The 17,183-nt window shown below is 42.4% G+C and overlaps 1 protein-coding gene across 2 annotated transcripts in view; it reads left to right on the plus strand.

Moving 5' to 3' along the window:
- Wipf3 (WAS/WASL interacting protein family member 3) overlaps positions 1–15,658 on the plus strand; it is a 51,986-nt gene extending 36,328 nt beyond the window's left edge. Inside the window, exons 3-8 of one of the 2 annotated variants that reach the window (XM_090332817.1) lie at positions 2–190; positions 1,608–2,372; positions 5,086–5,235; positions 6,535–6,636; positions 11,547–11,623; positions 15,478–15,658. In XM_090332817.1, the coding sequence (XP_090188943.1) occupies positions 2–190; positions 1,608–2,372; positions 5,086–5,235; positions 6,535–6,636; positions 11,547–11,623; positions 15,478–15,501 (1,307 nt within the window). In that variant the 3' untranslated portion in view covers positions 15,502–15,658. The remainder of the gene's footprint in view (position 1; positions 191–1,607; positions 2,373–5,085; positions 5,236–6,534; positions 6,637–11,546; positions 11,624–15,477) is intronic. The other variant, XM_090332819.1, reaches the window with a different exon arrangement.
- Positions 15,659–17,183: the final 1,525 nt, after the last annotated feature.

The following is a 17,183-nucleotide window of genomic DNA, read 5'->3' on the forward strand; positions in this document are numbered from 1 at the left end:
GGTTCAAAAGGAACTAATAAAGAAGGAGGAGGCGGAGCAGGAGGAGGAGGAGGAGGAGGAGGAGGAGGAGGAGGAGGAGGATCTTCAAATTCTACCAATGCCCGTGGAGGAAGCACACCCCCAGCCCTGGGAGATCTCTTTGCTGGAGGATTTCCTGTGTTGCGACCAACAGGTCAGAGGGATGCAGCAGGTGAGGAAAAAGTCAATCCAGCTTGTCATCTTTATTTTTCATATCCTCACAATTGTGAAAGCCACTGCACAGCGATATATACAAAGAGAGACTCACACTTCATCTATAGCACAGCAACACAGTACTAAACTAGATTGTTCCCAAAGCACAGCACTGTTCTTGAGGAATCTTCCTTTTGGGGGGAAGAGGGAAGTCGAATTGACTTTTAAACTCTGAACTAGGCAGGAATTCTACCACTGGAGCCACATTTTCAGTCATTTTTTAAAAAATTTTAGTTACTTTTCAAATAGGACCTCAAGTTTTTCTGTGGATACCAGGTTCAGACTGTAATCCTCTTAGCTCTGTATACTTCCCATATAGCTGGGATTACAGGTGAGGACCATCAAACCCACTTTCTTTTGTTGAGATGGGGGTGTCACTAACTTTTTCTCAGGTTTGCCTACTAAGTAGCTAAAGTTACAAGCATGTGCCACCACACTTCACTCCCCTTGAGAACCTTTTAAATAATCATCCTATTCAAATTATATCCCATTGTTAGAATGACAGAGTAACTTGTCATTGTGTTTGTTACTTAGCAGTGGTGTGATAGTGAACACACAGAGGTACAAATCACAATAGAAGTTTATGATGGTATTATTGTCAAGTCTCTGGCAATGGATGAGTTGTAATGGCTGTCCATCATTGTATCAGCTAGGCATTGCTGCATAATAAAGCACTCAAACTTGGGAGCGTTAAACAACCATTTATGCAGCCTGTAATTCTGTTCACTAGTAATTTAGGGTGGTCTCCACTAAGATCCCTCTAGCAACTGCAGACAGCTGTAGGTTGGGCTTTTCTAGTCTTGGGTTTCTCTTGTCTCTGGGATCTCAGCTGAAACAGTTTCCCTGACTCGCCTTAGAACCCCATGGTCTCCCAGTCTCCAGAGACATGGTTCCATGAGAGAAGGAAGATGCACACCCACTCTCTTTTAGGCTTAATACTGGAAGTCTTTCTGGGAACAGAAGTCCAGGTAGTGTCTGTGCCTTTCACATCCTCTTGGCCAGAACAAATGACAAGACCAGCTCAGTGCCCAAGATGGAGCAATGGACCACTCCACTTAATAAGAGGATCTGCCCAGTCTTATTTTTGGTTACCTATTGCAGCCCGTTGTGCCTTGATGGGTACTTGGTGTTTCTAGAGTATTGCATTTAAATGGAGCTTTTGGAAGAGCTATTTGGGTGCTGGCAGGGCCCTTGGAGCTGGGACAACTCATCCCGCTCTAATGAGGAAGTCACTGAGGCCTCTCAGGCCAGTGCAGGAGAAGCCATCTAACATGGGGCTGGCTGACTTCAGGTCTATGTGTCACACATGCCACCTACATACCAAGGATTCTCCTTGTGTTCATGCTGAACTAAGCCAGAGTGTGTTTTATTTTCAGGTGGCAAGACAGGGCCAGCCCCTGGCTCCCGTGCACCTTCTCCCAGACTCCCCATCAAAGCCATCAGCAGTTCGCCTAACCCTCCTGCATCTCCCAGGCTGGGCAATGCTTCAGAGGCACAGAGCACTGCTAGGACCACCCCTCCTCGGCCCAGCGTGCCAGCCCCACCACCTCCCACCCCACCCCTACCTCCACCTTTACCTCCTTCATCCCCCATCAAAGCCTCACTGGTATCCCCACCTGTCCCACCAACCAAAGGGAATCCTCCAGTAGTTGCACCCCCTCTTGCCTGTGTACCTCCACCACCTCCGCCTCCTCCTCTCCCTCCCCCTACCCCACCTCTGCCCCCTGCCTCCGTGCTCAGTGACAAAGCCACGAAGCCCCAGCTAGCCCCCTTGCACCTGCCGCCCATCCCTCCTCCTCTCCCTCTTCTCCCACCTTGTGGGTATCCTGGGCTCAATTCAGAACCTGCCAGCCCAGCCCAAGAGGTGCTGGAGCCTCCAGCACCGCTACCTCTGCCACCCCCACCACCACCCTTACCACCTACACTCCCCATGTATGCTTCCTGCACCGCCAGGGCACCACTGCCCACACCCCCTTTGCCAGGTTCTAATAACAGCTGTGAAACCCCTCCGCCCCTGCCCCCTAAGTCTCCCAGTTTCCAGGCCCAACCTCAGAAGCCTGGAGTGCAGGCCCTGTCTGCTCCTCTGGTCCCACCAGGGTCTCAGATGCTCCTGCAGAAGAAGAGGCTTGGCCGAGGCCCAGGTAAGGCATTGGTGGGATTCTGCTGAGTTGTGCAGGACCTTGGCATGTGTCAAGCCTTGGGATTTTGTTTTAGACAAGAGCAATTCAGCACCTTGTTTCTCCTATGGGGCTTTATTGTTGGAGCTCTTTAGAGATGGAAACCAGGAGTGAAGAGAGAAGGGAGACTTGTACAAGATCATGCAGAAAGCCATGGGTTGGCCATTCGTAGCTGTATGACCCTGGACAGCCATTTAGCCCCTTTGGGCTTCTCATCTGTAAAATGGGGACAGCAAGTTTCTAGCCAACCCTCATGGGACTACTGTAATATTGTGTTGTTGCATGTGTGGTTCTTGGAACAGAGCCTAGCAACAGTAAGAACAAGACAATAGTTGTTTATTCTTGCAACCAACTTTCTGATTCCAAACCTGTTCTGCCAAGTAGAGGGCTAGTGGATGCATCTTTTCCCAGACTGTCTCAGGTTTAGTCTTTGCCTGAGACTAGCTCCCATGAAGAATTTTTATGTCCATCAGTAGACTCTTGTTCTGCCTTGTGGCAGATTCGCAAAAACAGGTCATGTATTTGGAGCTGAAGAGTAAAAGTAGTTCCTTCACATAAAGAGCAGAGAGATCATGAATGGTGGAAACAGGGCTCAAGACCCTATTTCCCTAGTTCCTGCAGCAGGGTGACTTCATGCACCCTTGGTACTGTTTCCCAAGGGAGTCAACCACCAGATGCACCAGATGCACCACACATGCAGACATGCTTGTGAACACAGGCATACACTCAAATAGCCATTCATCTGTGCATACAAACACACTGGTAAACATACAACCGGACACACACAACATCCTCACTTACACAACTACCTCAGTGAAGTCTCTAGGCACTCCCACACACACTGGACATTTACACTAATGTTCCAATAAACATACATTCCACACATACCCAGATACTTCCACAGTTACACAATGCACCCAGGTACATTCAAACACTCTGCACTCAAACACTTTACACCTATCCACATGCATGCAATCATACATAGCTACCTATAATCATACTCCACATACATTTACACTTATACAACCATGCTGACAGATACATTATCCCCACACAACCATATATTTCCACACTTAACAGACACACTCAACACCCTATAAACACACACACACATGCGTGTGCGTGCACACACATACACACATATACATTGTTCTTGGTCTGTCAGCAAGTCTTATAATTAGTAAGTTTCTTAAATGCATTTCCTTGAATTAAACTAATACACATTGTTACAGAGCAAATATATAGAAATTATAATCACTCATAATATCACTCAGATATGAATGTATTTTCATTTTCTTATAAAAATAATATTCACTATCATTTTATACATGCAAATTTATATTATTTTATTTAATACTGCATTCAAATAAACTTAGTCAAATAAATAAAACATATACTTATTTACCAAAAAGTAAAAGGAAATTGATATGACATCAAAATACTCTTTTTTGTAGTGCTACTGTCTATACTTTATTTATAGTGTTATTTAACTCTATTTTGTTCTTAGGGATATTATAGGAAACTCTTTTCTTAAGATTTTATTGCATGTGTTACTCAGTCCTTCTAAGGATATGTTTCTAAAGGAGAAATTACTGGTACAAAGGCAAGGATATTTTAAAACCTTGACAAAAAGAGATAAAGATTTAGTCATTCTGGCTTCAATTGGCCACCAGAAGGATTAACATTTATAATAGTGAATCTGTTCTGATATTTGTGATTTGAAATGGAATGAAAAAAGTCATACCTTGGAATCAAATCCCAAGTTCCCCCTCCACTCTTGTGTACTGAGTTAGTTCCCCATCCTTCTTGTGTAATCCGATAGTTTTCCCATTTAGGAAAAAGAAATATCATTGTTCTCATAGGATTGGTGAGTCTATAAAAGGTCTGAATGTAGCCCAGGCCATGATGTATCTTCCTTCCTCTCCTTCCCATGAAGAAGTCCAGCTGCTCATCCAAAGGAAAGGTGGCTTCCATTTAGACCTTCGCCACTTCAGTTTGCTCACAGGGGCAAGCAGAGCCCTAGTGGATTCTGCCACCTAGGATAGAACAGTCTGACCAAAAGTCTGACAGAAAGAAGGAAAAATCATAGACAGAGGAGAGAGGCAGCATCTTTCCTAAGAAAGCCAGGAAGTATGGAGGAAGGAGGATGGATTTGAGTTGGACCTTAATGGATGAAAAGGGTTTACCAACTGGAAGAGAAAATGGGTTTGCAATAGAGAGCCAGTGGGAATCGAACCCAGCATGAAAACATGTCCTTGTTGCTTCTTTTTTCTGGCTTTCCATTGAGACCTAACCCACATATTGCCTTTCCCATTCATATGACTCTTCAGTGAGCTCCTTTCTAGGATTGCATCATCTGATTATGAAAGCTAAGGTTTACTGATCACTTACTACATTCCACCTGACTTAATTCATTTAAGCATCTCAACAACACTAGTTGGGTGTGCTAGTAGTATTCCCATTCTACAAATGAGGAAGCTGAGGAACAAAGAAGCTGTGTTATTTATCTCAGTGGGAGCACTGTAATACAATCCCAAACAAACTAGATGCAGCAGGGGCTCTTTTGTTCACTTCTATATTTATATCCAAAAGTCAAAACAAATAAACACACACATAAAGTTAGAGCATCCATCATCCCCAGACCTGTATCTGAATGTCCCATCATCTTGTCTGGAAGGAGCCAGTGGAGGGAAGCTAAACCCACCTCCAGCTCCCCCTGCAAGATCACCTACCACAGAGCTTTCAAGCAAGAGCCAGCAGGCCCCGGCCTGGACCACAAGCCAGCAACCTGGAGGCCAGCTGCGAAATGGAAGTCTGCACATCATGGGTAAGTGGGGTGCACACTTTCTACTGGACTGCCTGCTGGTGAGGGGAGTGAGCTCTCCTGACCTCTGGGGAGTTGGCCAACATACCACACCATCATTTCGGAGTGTGTAATTTTCAGTGTACCCACATGCAGAACAGCCTACAGGAGCCTACAGGAGCTGTCTCCCAATACCTTCTAAGTAGTTCCCGGACTCATCCTTTAGCCTTCTGATTCAGACCAGAGGAAGGGAACACAAAGGAATCTGACTAGTGTTGAAACTGTATGTGTCTGTATGTGTGTCCATGTGTCATGTGTGTATGTATGTGTATGTATGTGTGTATGTGTGTGTCTCCATGGAGAGATTCTCCATGAGCCTAAAAGAAATGTATAAACTGGGTAAGAAAGAATGACAAGGAGGCTCAACAAATGGGAAGAATTAGAACAAAAATGCAAAAGTGGGAAGGAAAGCCAAATAGGGTCAGATATGACCATAAAACTTTTGCATCCATCTGAAAGCCGCTAGTAAGCCTAGCTACACAGGAGGCTGAGATCTGAGGATCATGGTTCAAAGCCAGCCTGGGCAGGAAAGATTGTGAGATTCTTATCTCTAACCACCAAAATGCTAGAAACAGAGCTGTGGCATCATCCTACATCCTTGAGAAAAAAAAAACACAAAGCTAAGGAGGAGCACCTAAGCCCTTAGTTCAAGCCCAGGAGTAGCACATACACAAAAAGAAAAAGAACTTCTGCATCCTTTCTGTGTGCTGAGCTCCTGAGTTCCTGTCAGACACAAGGCCTAAAGGAAAAAGCAAGGAGTTAGCCCAGGACATGGCCATATGGCTTCACCCCTCCTCCACCAGGACCATATGGCAGAACCGCTTCACTTTGGGAAGCCCAAGTCCCACACTGGACACGGGCTATGTTCCTCTCCCCCAACTAAGATGAAAACCCCTATTGCCTGCCTCTCCCTCCCATGAAGCCCTCCTACCTAAGGGAGCTTAGCAGGCACCTCAGAGTGCCCACCCCCTCCTCCTGTCTCTGGACCTTTGCCTGATTAGCATTGAACCACTTCTGTCCTGTCTGTAGTCTCTTTAGATGGTTGGAGTCAGTTGCAGTGAGTTATGGGGCAGGACTCTAAATTCTGATAAAACTAAACACAGGTGACTGGCCAGGGAATAGCCCCACCCTTAAAACCTTTCCGAAAAGCAGGAAAACAGAAAGCTGTGTGTTCTGTCAGCATAACCGGCGTGCTCCTAAAAATGGTCACACTTGGGTAGCAACAGTAACCTGAATACACTTTGCCATTTCCCACATGTACAGATGACTTCGAGTCTAAATTCACGTTCCATTCTGTGGAAGACTTTCCCCCTCCAGATGAGTACAAACCATGCCAGAAGATATACCCGAGCAAGCTCACTAGAAGTAAGTACCACCTTGACAAGGCTCCTGGCTTTTCTTGACTCTTCAGATATACAGACTGAATAGCAATGGTAGGGAATCTTGTTTCTCCCTAGGGCCCTTGGGATATGTATAACATTATTCCTGGGCCATACAAAATGATTGATATAGGCAGAGGGCTGAGGACGGCCAATATGAAGCATATGACTGGACCCTCACTTACCAAACAATTTCTTGAGCCTCATATTGCCCAAGGGCTAGATGTTCCACCCTGCCCTCACTCTAGTGTAATGGGTAATATGATTGCACTATCCTACTAGAAGGATGTCATGCTGTGCATACGTGTGGAAATTCCAGATCATTTGTTTGTCCTGATAACTGAGAATTTATTTGAAGGGTTTTATTTTTGGTGTAACTCCAGGGCTATTTGATATCAGATGATGATTTGATGATTAAATGTACCAGGCATTCCTCCTTTTTACTGTTTTGTTTTGTTTGTTTTAAACTGGAAGAACTAAATATACCCCAAACAAGGAAATATGACATAGGAACATTGAATGAATAATTAGAGGAAAACCCAGTTTCCCCTTTCTCCCACTCAGGAAACTTCCTCAATTCTGGTAAATCATGAAATAGAAAAATGTCTTTAGGCCAATGGTTCTCAACGTTGACTACACATTAGAATGAGCTAGAACCTGCCAAAGATCCAGAAGGCCAGGCTGCATCTAATCAGAATATTCAGCATGAGATTCAGATGCCAGTATTTTTGAAAGCTGCCAAGTAGTTCCAGTGAACAGCCATGACTGAGAATCACAGCCCCAAGAGAGCCTCCTCCTGATTTTAATTGTGTTCAGGCTCCATAACCTAGACTTACCTATCTAACCTGTAGAAGAAAGGAGGAGTCCAGCCAGCCTCCCCTTGAGGCAAAACAGGAGGAAGGCCAAGGGATCATGAAGGATTGGGTGCTTGCCACACAGTGATGCTGTGGAGTGCTTGTTATGAGCCACTTCTTATGCAGGGCCGAGCTGATCAGGTAGGGCAGAAGGGACAGAGACAGCAACATGGGGTAAGCTTTGGATGTGTTCCCTGTGCATCACCAAATAGGGCTCCCAGTCCCACCACTTCTGCACTCAAGTGCAAATCATGTGTCTAAGGCTGGCCTTAGACAAGGAATTAATGGGCCTGTCCTTTCAAAGGAGCCTAGTCAAGTACTTCCTGCAGGACTCAGCGTTCAAGCGAGTCTAGCTGTGACCTGCTCTGCTCAAGGCAAAAGTGCATCAGCCTGACACTAGAAAGGACTATATGTAAATGTCACTGCTCTGGAAAGAGACAGATGGAAAGGAAAAGAATCCCAGAAATCCTGTACTTATTATTCCAGTAGACCACGAAACTCAGGAAGAGACAGATACAGTGTATGCCTAACATTGCATTCCTGCTCAGGCCAGCAAATGCCTAGGAATTTCTCATGGTGCCTCAGGTACCCTATGAACACCAGAGGTTGCTGTACGTGAGAAACGGCTTCCCTCACTAAGTGCTCTCCACATGCCTCCTGAGGTAGACATGTGAGAAAGCATCTGTGATTGTCTATAATGATCTCAGCCTACATGGATATAGGGGCGAAAGTTGGGAACCCAAAAGCTTAGAGAGGTCACATTCCCACGTGGCTGTCACTCAGATCTGTAATAGTTCAAGTCTCCTGTGGTACTTCAGGTGTATGGCCTCAGCTGACTGTGCTAAGGCCATTCAGACTCTATAGGTGTTACGTTGGTTAACCAGCAAATCCAGAAGTGGCTTTTTGAAGTGTGGCTCAAGTGGTAGATCACCAGCCTTACATGGAAAAAGCTAAGGTATAGCACCCAGTCCCTGAGTTCAAGCCCCAGTACTGGCACCAATGTTTTAAGTGTTATGACCATACAGTTAGATGTGGTTCAATAATATAAAAGGACATACTGTGTGATTTTATTTATATAAAAGAGGTGAGTCTCCCATAGAAACAGGGGTTAGAGAATGGGAAGTGACTGCATTAGAAAAATGTTTTGGACCTAGATAGTAGTGATGGTGATACATTGTGAATGTAATAAATGTCACTAGTGCTGGAGTTTTATGTTGCATGTGTTTACCACAATAAAAAGAAAGTGACAAGGAACCACATGGGTTGGAATCTTTAGGGGAAAATGCATAGGCCCCTAGTATTTGTGAACATGACAGCAGAAGACTATATCATCAGGATATCAAACACTTGTCCCCAAGGAGAGATTGAAATCTGTGAGTACCTACGTGGCCTTCAGTGTTATATTATGTTGAGAGATGAAAGGAAAGACAGACATGTAAACTTGTCACTGTAATCTGGATTCCTAGCCAGCCCATCTTCTTTATTATAGCCAAAGGAAAAAGGTAACTGTTATCAAACATGGCTATTTTTTCTTAAAAAAAAAACCTTAATTTACCATTATACTAATTTTGAATGTACAGTGCCATGAAGTGCAATTACATCGCTGTGCAGACAAACTCTAGAATGTATTTCCTCTTGCAAAACTCAAACACTATAACTATTAAATAATAACACCATGTTTTTCTCTCCCCTATTTCTTGGCAACCATCATTCTTATTGTTTTTGTATTCATTTGTAGTGGTACTGGGGTTGGAACTCAAAGATTTGGATTCACAGGACAGACATTTCACCACTTGAGCCACATCCCCAGTCCTTTTTGCTCTGGTTATTTTTAAAGTACATTTTTGCTTTATATCCAGGCTGGTTTTGACAGTCATCTGCCTGTTCATGCTTTCTACAATATTAGGGATGGTAGTCACACACCAGAATTTATCCATTGAGACAGGGTCTCAAAAACTTTTTGCCTGCTAGCCTCAAACTGAAATTCTCCTGATTAGCTTACTGAGTAGCTAGGATTATAGATGTGTGCCACCAAGTTTTATACCATTCCATGTTCAATTCCTATGATTTTGAATATTCTTATCCTATTTTCTTTTTGTTGCTGGATTATTTCACTTAATGTAAAGTCCTCAAGGTTCATTCATATCATAGAGTATATCAGAATTTCTTCCTTTTTTAAGCCAGGCACAGGTGGCTCATGCCTGTAATCTTACCTACTCAGCAAGCTGAGATCTAAGGATCTCAGTTCAATGCCAACCCAGGCAGAAAAAACCCTGAGACTCTTATCTAATTAATCAGTGAAAAGCTACAAGTGGCTCAAGTGGTAGAGTGACAGCCTTGAAAGAAAAAGGCAAGCAAGAGCAAAAAACCCTAAGTTCAAGTCTCAGCACCCCACGAAAATGTCTTTCCATTTTTGAGGTTGAGTAATACTCACTGTATGTATTAATCTTTTTTGTTCATTGATCTTTTTCTGGACATCTAAGTTGTTACTACATTTTAGCAATTTAGAAAAATGCTGTTATGCATATGAAGACCCAGGCCCTGCTTTTTTTGTGGATATACAGATGTAGATATAAATAATTGTGTGGTAATTCCATTTTTAATTATTTGATGAACCACATTTTATGCAAAGGTTACAGTTTTCCTACACTAAATCAATTCATGTTATTTTCAGTTTTTTTAACTTAGTTTAATTTTATGAGTCACTCTAATGAGTGTAAAGTGATATGCCATCACTTTCTTTTCATTTAAAGTAGAACAACCCATCCTTATTTCCATGAACAATGAAAGTTCTCTACCAGACACTGCGGTAATTAATGACATAGGATGTGGTGTCATAAAAAAAAAATCTAATAGAGAGAGAAAAGGTGGGGGGGAACTGTCATGCTATTCTGTGTACATATGTGAACATGGAACTCGTTAACTAGAGGGGATGAGTGGGTGGAGTGGATGGAAGGGAAGGTCAGGAGTGGTGACACTCATCAGTATGCATCACATACATTAAGTGACATGTTTCATTGAAATCCCTTTGGTGATCATTTAAATATAAATAAATAATCAAAATTTTAAGGCATTAGATGTCCTGAGAACCCAAAAATCACAGAAAGAAAGTATGTTGGTAGGGGCCGGGGCCTACAGATAGAGTGCTTGCCTAGCATGCACAACACCTTGGGTTCAACTCCTTGGTACCACATACAGGAAAAAAGCTGGAAGTGGTTCTGTGACTCAACTGGTAGAGCTCTAGCCTTGAGAAAACTCAAGGACAGTACCCAGGTTCTGAATTCAATCCCTAGGACTGGCAAAAGATAAAAACAAGCATATTACCAGGGGGAGAGTATTTATTCCTGTCTTGATGCTAGATAGTGAGTAGGACTCTGCTCCAAGTTTTTCTTGGCTACTCTGGCTTTGATACTATTGACTACACTCCTTTCGAAGCTGTCTTGCAGCATCCCACTGTTTCAGATCTATGTAAAAGGTAACTGTCACAAAGAAGATTTGGAGAAGTTAATCCCAGACTTTTTTTTTTTTCTGGGGTAGGAAATTGAGATTAGAGAAAGGACCCAACAGAGAAGCCAAACTGGCTGTTTACTTTCATCTGTGTTCTTTGAATTCTTAACTGTGAGAATATACTTATACTAAGTTGTGCAACACAGAAGTACAATGTATCTTAAAGAGTTGGTTGGATCTCTAATGGAGGGGAAGTCCAGTCATGTCAACAAAGACATATCTTTTGTTTCGCTCATGGTGGGTGACCATCAGATGAGTGTAACCAGAGAGCAGGGATGTGTCAGTCAGTCAGCTCTAATGTGCATTAATGACTTATTACTGTGTTCTCATGGTAGATTGGATATGACTCTTCTGTGTCTGTTGCCTGTGACATGCATGTTCAGTAAAATTGTGTGGTCTAGGGCCAGAAGCCTGAAGGTGTCAGGTTGATGAGTTCACATTGTTGGGTTCCTTTGCTGATATTTTCTGGGCTGAGTTGTGTGCACAGCAGGCTCCTGAGCCAATAGATATTGAGATTGTGTTTTGTTTCTCTCAGGCCGAACACCTGGTCCCTGGCTCCAGGCTGAGGCAGCTGGTCAGAGCTCTGATGACATTAAAGGCAGAAATTCTCAGGTAACATGCCTCTCAAGTCTCTGAACATAAAACTGGGAATTCTCTACAGGAAGCAAAGACACGTTTAGAGCTTTGTCCTTGACAGCTTTAGATCTCTTAGCTTCAGGAAAGCCGTTTGGTGTACCTGCATTGCAAGCCAGAATGAAGTACCTATAGTTTCAAAATCCATAGCAGAAGGCGGGTTTCCATGGAACTATCACAACATGCACAACCTTTTAAACTTATTCTGTGGTAATTATCCATATCATCCCAGGTCTTCTCTGATTATGATGGTCAGAGAAACCTGAGAGAAAATCCCTGTAACATTCAAGTGACATAAGTCAGTGTCCTTTTGCGTGTAAAATGAATGCATGGTTTCTTCTTGCTCTTTCCTCCATCAATACGGTAAGTAATTTTGGCCAACCTTTAATCACAATTTGAGACTTGTGGTGCCTACAGGAAACTGTGATGCTGGGATAAGAATCTGAAGAAATGTCCTAGCACCTAAAGCAACAAACATGTTTCCTAAACTAGGCAGAAGTGACTTCTCACCTTGCATATGATGAAGTCTTTGAACATCCATGGTTTCTTTGAAAACACATACTCAGACAGGAGTGGAAAACAGATTTGGTTTGAGGATGGATACCAGAAGAAAGACTGAAGGAGAAAGGAGAGGGGGAATGGGATGAACATAGTGAAGTATATTATATTATGTACACATATAAAAATAGAACACTAAAGCATAATGACATTGTTTTAATATGAGGAGGAGAGATTAAAGGAAAAGGAGAGAATGACTTTGATGGGGTGCAGTGTAAGAATACCATAATGGAACCTCTGTACAATGAATATATACACATTCAAATGAAGAAAATAAAACAGAAAAGGGGAATTATGATGGCTCACATCCACCCTTTGCCAGTTATACAGAGGGAACTCTAGCTGAGGTCCCAGCTGCTGAGACAGTGGAGGAATAAAGACTGTGTGATAGGGAGAGAGGCAAGGAAGAAAATAAAGCCCCGAGGAATTCCTTCCAACGGGACCAGTCAGTGGGGATAAACACCAGAAACATCTGCCTTTCCCTGAATGTCACAGAATGGATTAACAAAAGTGAACTTACCTCTGCTAAGAACACATATTTCTTCCTAACCAGAAAGGATAAAATTTACATTAAAAAAAAAAAACTGGTCCTATCCTGGCTGAGTTGTGAAACAGCTTTCCAGGCTAATCTACAGATCTATAGAACATCAAAGAAAGTGATCTTTAAAGAAAGGAGTTAGGTTCCTGAAAGTTAGGATAGTCCTGTGGTAAGGATTACTTTCTCTAACAGATAAACACCCAATTTTCTAATCACAGTTCGTCCAAGAATCCCACTAACCTTTCTCAGATATTTGTATGTTCCGAATTGGGTGTAGAAGTTTATTTTAAGTTTATTTTATGCATGGAAGGAAAAAAAGAAGAGAGGAAGGAGATATGAAAAATTATTAATAGAAAGTACTCTTGGAGGATAGAAGAGGAAAAAGCAACTGGAATCTGTTTCCCTACCTAAGCAATAATTGTGCTGGCAAAATCTGTTTGACAGAGCAATCTTGAATTTCTGAGGTCTACTAAAGGCTTGAGTTGTCCAGCAGAATCATAAGAAAAATTATAATTCATTTTGTTAATTTCAACAGCTCCTACTTCTGTATCCCTAGCACCTTGATAGGTAGGTGGGCATGTGTTCTGCAGCAGGGTATGTACAACCTGCAGAAGCTAAGATGAACTGAATAAAAACAGAAAGCTGGTGCTGGTAGCTCACACCTAGAATCCTAGCTACTCTGAAAGCTGATATCGGAAGTCAGCACAGGCAGGAAAAACTCATGAGACACTTAAATCCAATAAACCCACAAACATCCAGAAATGAATGTATCATTCAAGTGTTAAAGTGCCATCCTTGAGTGAAAAAGCCAAGCAAGAACAGGAGAGTTTAGGAGTTCAAACCTCATTACTGGCATGAAACTAACTACATAGCAACAAAAAAAAAAAATCTGCACTGGAAGTATTGGAGCTCTTATAGCCCTTGGCTATAAGATGAAGATAAAAAACGGGGAGGGGTTATTGTTGTGTCTACTCCTGTGCAAGCCCCTCCCTTCTTGGCTGATGGGCAGTCTAGAGAATTTTTTTTCTTACTTTCATTTTTCTTTTCTGTTTCTTTCTTTCTTTTTTTTTTTTAGAGACAGTAGGACATTTGAAGGTAACTTCATATATAAGGTTAATTAGTTATGTAGGCTCAGAGAAAGGCACAGGCTCAGAAAATGCCCAAGATCTCAGTTTACCCCTCAGGCTGATTCTTGGCGCAGAGACAACCCATGAAAACAAAATAATAAAATAAAAATCATCAAAAAGACCCCCAGAAAACCCCTGGGAAAGAGACTCTCATCTGACTTGCCAGGATTAGTGCATATTTGGTTCAAATATAGAGTTTTCAACAGAAAATCACAAATCACAAATCATACAAGGAAATAGAAAAATGATAAACAAAAGTTATCTCTGAAAGAAATGGAAACCAACAAAGGCTTTATAAAAACTTTTTAAAAGATGTTCAGAGAACTAAAGGAGGTTGTGAAAAAAGCCAAGAAAATAATGTATTAATGAGATGGAAGTATCAGTAGAGACAGAAACAAACAAACACAAAACAAAAATTCTTAGGAAATTTCTAGAAACAGAGGAAAGGAGTAGAAAATATATGAATAAATAGTAGCTGCAAATTTTCCAAAAATTTAATGAGAAGCATGAATATAAACATCCAAGAAACTCAGTAAACTCAGTAAGATAAACTAATATGCCAACTACTATAATGAAATCCTTTTCAATAATATACATTGTAGAGAACTGAACAATCTGGAATGTTGTTGGTTCACACTGCAATCCTAGCTACTCAGGAGGCTGAGATCTAAGGATCCTGTCTCAAGGACAGTCCAGGCAGGGAAGTCCGTGAGACTTTTTTTGTGTGTGAGGGGTTTGGGGGAAGGAGAGTGGTTGTTATTTTGGGGTTTTGATGCCTGTCCTGGGGCTTCAACTCAAAGCCTAGACATTCCAGCCTGGGTGCTGTCCCTGTACTTTTCTGCTCAAGGCAAGTGCTCTATCACTTAACCAGTTCCACTTCTGGATTAGATAAGAGTATTTTCTCCTCAGATTGGCTTTAAATCTTAATCTCAGATCTCAGACTCCTGAGTAGCCAGAATTATAGACGTGAACCATTGGTACCCTGCTGAAACTTTTATCTCCAATTAAGCAACAACAACAAATAAATAAATAAACAGGAAATGGAGATGTGGCTACATGGTAGACTTCCAGTCTTTAGAGGAAAAGCTAAGGGACAGTGCCCAGGTCAAACATTGGTTCTGGTGTGCACTCACAGGGGCATGTGCACACACATGTGCCACACACACGTATTCACACATAAACACACACTGAAATGGAAAGGCAGAAAAATGTAAAATGAACCCTGTCCCTGGGGACATAGAAGGGTTCCTAGAAGAAAGTATGAATGGAGAGAATAAAATTGGCCAAAGTACTTTAAACTCATGTATGAGAAACAGACCAATAAAACCTGTTGACATTGTTTTAAGAGATGACAGCTGTAGAGAGGGTGAACAGAATCATGATTCCTTGTGATCATGTGTGGAAAAACTATAATAAAAAATACCATCAGCTTTCTATCTCACTTATCTTTTTTCCACCCACAATCCCCTGCATAAAAATCAGCTCTTTGCATATGACAGAACCTTCTCTCCAACTTTACTGACTTTGCAAGAAAGAGGAAAACCTTCAGGACCCACTCCTGGCAGCCAGTGTTCCAACCCTGATACTAATACCTTCCTATGTTTTCACAGCTATCCCTAAAGACACTCCGATGAGAAGATGGATGAAGCCAAGGTCCCTGGATTCTGTGTAGCCAGGGATGGGCCACCCCCCAAAGAACGTGTCAGACTCCAGCAATCATTAGCTGTACTCAATCCACATATAGGCTCTGAATAGAGCACTTATTTATTGTAAATATATGGTTTGCATGAGCTTTGGCCATTTAAACAACTTTTGAGTAATATTTTTAAAGACAGTCACCATCACTTCTCCATTTTTTTTAAGTTCCTTGACATTGTTTTTGTCTGTACATAGAGCCTTGTCCCACCCGTGGTGTCCATTCTGTGACTGTAAACGTGCTTGTGGGCTGGCCCTTGCTAGATTCTGAACCATTTTTAGAGCATCCTTAGTTGCAAGTACTCCCAAAGTTAGAAGTATCCACAACAACCTCTCATTGGCATGACGTTATATTCTCATCACACCAACTGCAAAATCAGACCAAATAATGCCTTATAAATGATGCAGCTCAGAGGAAGTAATATTTCCCCCACCCCCTTAACCGTGCCACCGTGCAGCCTCCAGGGAGTGAGATGCCATGTCTCATTTCCACTTCACAGTACAGGGATAACTTTTTGCTGCCTAATGTAAATAAGATTGCAATGTAATGGCAAGAGCGGGCTTGGTCCCTCCAAAGCCTTCTGCAGGCTCCCTCCCTTTTTGTAACTGAATTGTAGCCAGTGCTACAATTGTAGGATTGTAGCCAATGCTTTTAACTGTTTACAGCGCCCTCTAGCATCCACGTCTCCATCACTTTCCTCCTGTCTCTAAGCAAAAGGTCCCATCCTGGGAAGATTGGCTTTATGAGATTTCAGTATTTGTTTGCCCCTTCAGGTAAACAAACATATCACCTATGATTATGGTAAACGTGTCTCCCCTCCCATCTTTTCATCCCAAATGCAGGATTTTCATGGACTCTTTAGGAACCTGAAGCATTTGTCCTGACAAATGGATCTCCTTTCTAAGCTGAAAAACAAAACTGGCCTAACAGCTCCCCTGGCCTTGTGCTGGGCCCTCAGGATGTGTTGAAGTACAAAGGGCATTCAGTTGCTTTGCATTTTGGAAGAGTCAGTGCAGGCAGGACCTGTTCCTCACACCCTTTCTCTGAGCCTCAAAGGAATGGAAGTGTGTAGTTTGCTTCCTGTCTGACCCTAAATGTTCTCCATCCATTAGAGTGGGAGGCTGTGACACAGAAAGGAAGAAAAAATAGAAGGGAACAGACTGATCTCTGGGCTGTGCTCAAAATAGCTACAGATGAAAAGAAATCAGGGAGAGAGGGAGAGAGAACAGTGAACAATAACTAGCTCAGAACAACCCACCCACATTCACCCCTTAAGCCTAGCAGGCCCCAAGTTAAGCCATCCAGAAAAGGTGGAATGAGCATTTAGCCAATGTAACTTCAGACACAGACTGCTAGTTGTCCAAATCAAGGACTAAGGCAGTTGTCCTACATCTATGTAGTGTTTCTTTGGCCCAGATAAGAGAAATAGCCAGGGTCAAGTTGCCATCTCTGTGGGGGTGATTTCAGGCAAATTGATGGAAAAGGCCTTCTGATTCGGGCCTTTTGTGTTCTTGATTTGTATTGTTTCTGGAAATTTTCCAAAAGGCCAGAATTCATTCTAACAGCACCCACTCCTTTCAGTTGTGTAGAGTAAGTGTACATGATTTAATCATCCCAATG

This window comes from Megascapheus bottae, chromosome 5 (assembly GCF_031878675.1).
Source record: "Megascapheus bottae isolate mThoBot1 chromosome 5, mThoBot2.hap1, whole genome shotgun sequence".
Taxonomy (NCBI): domain Eukaryota; kingdom Metazoa; phylum Chordata; class Mammalia; order Rodentia; family Geomyidae; genus Megascapheus; species Megascapheus bottae.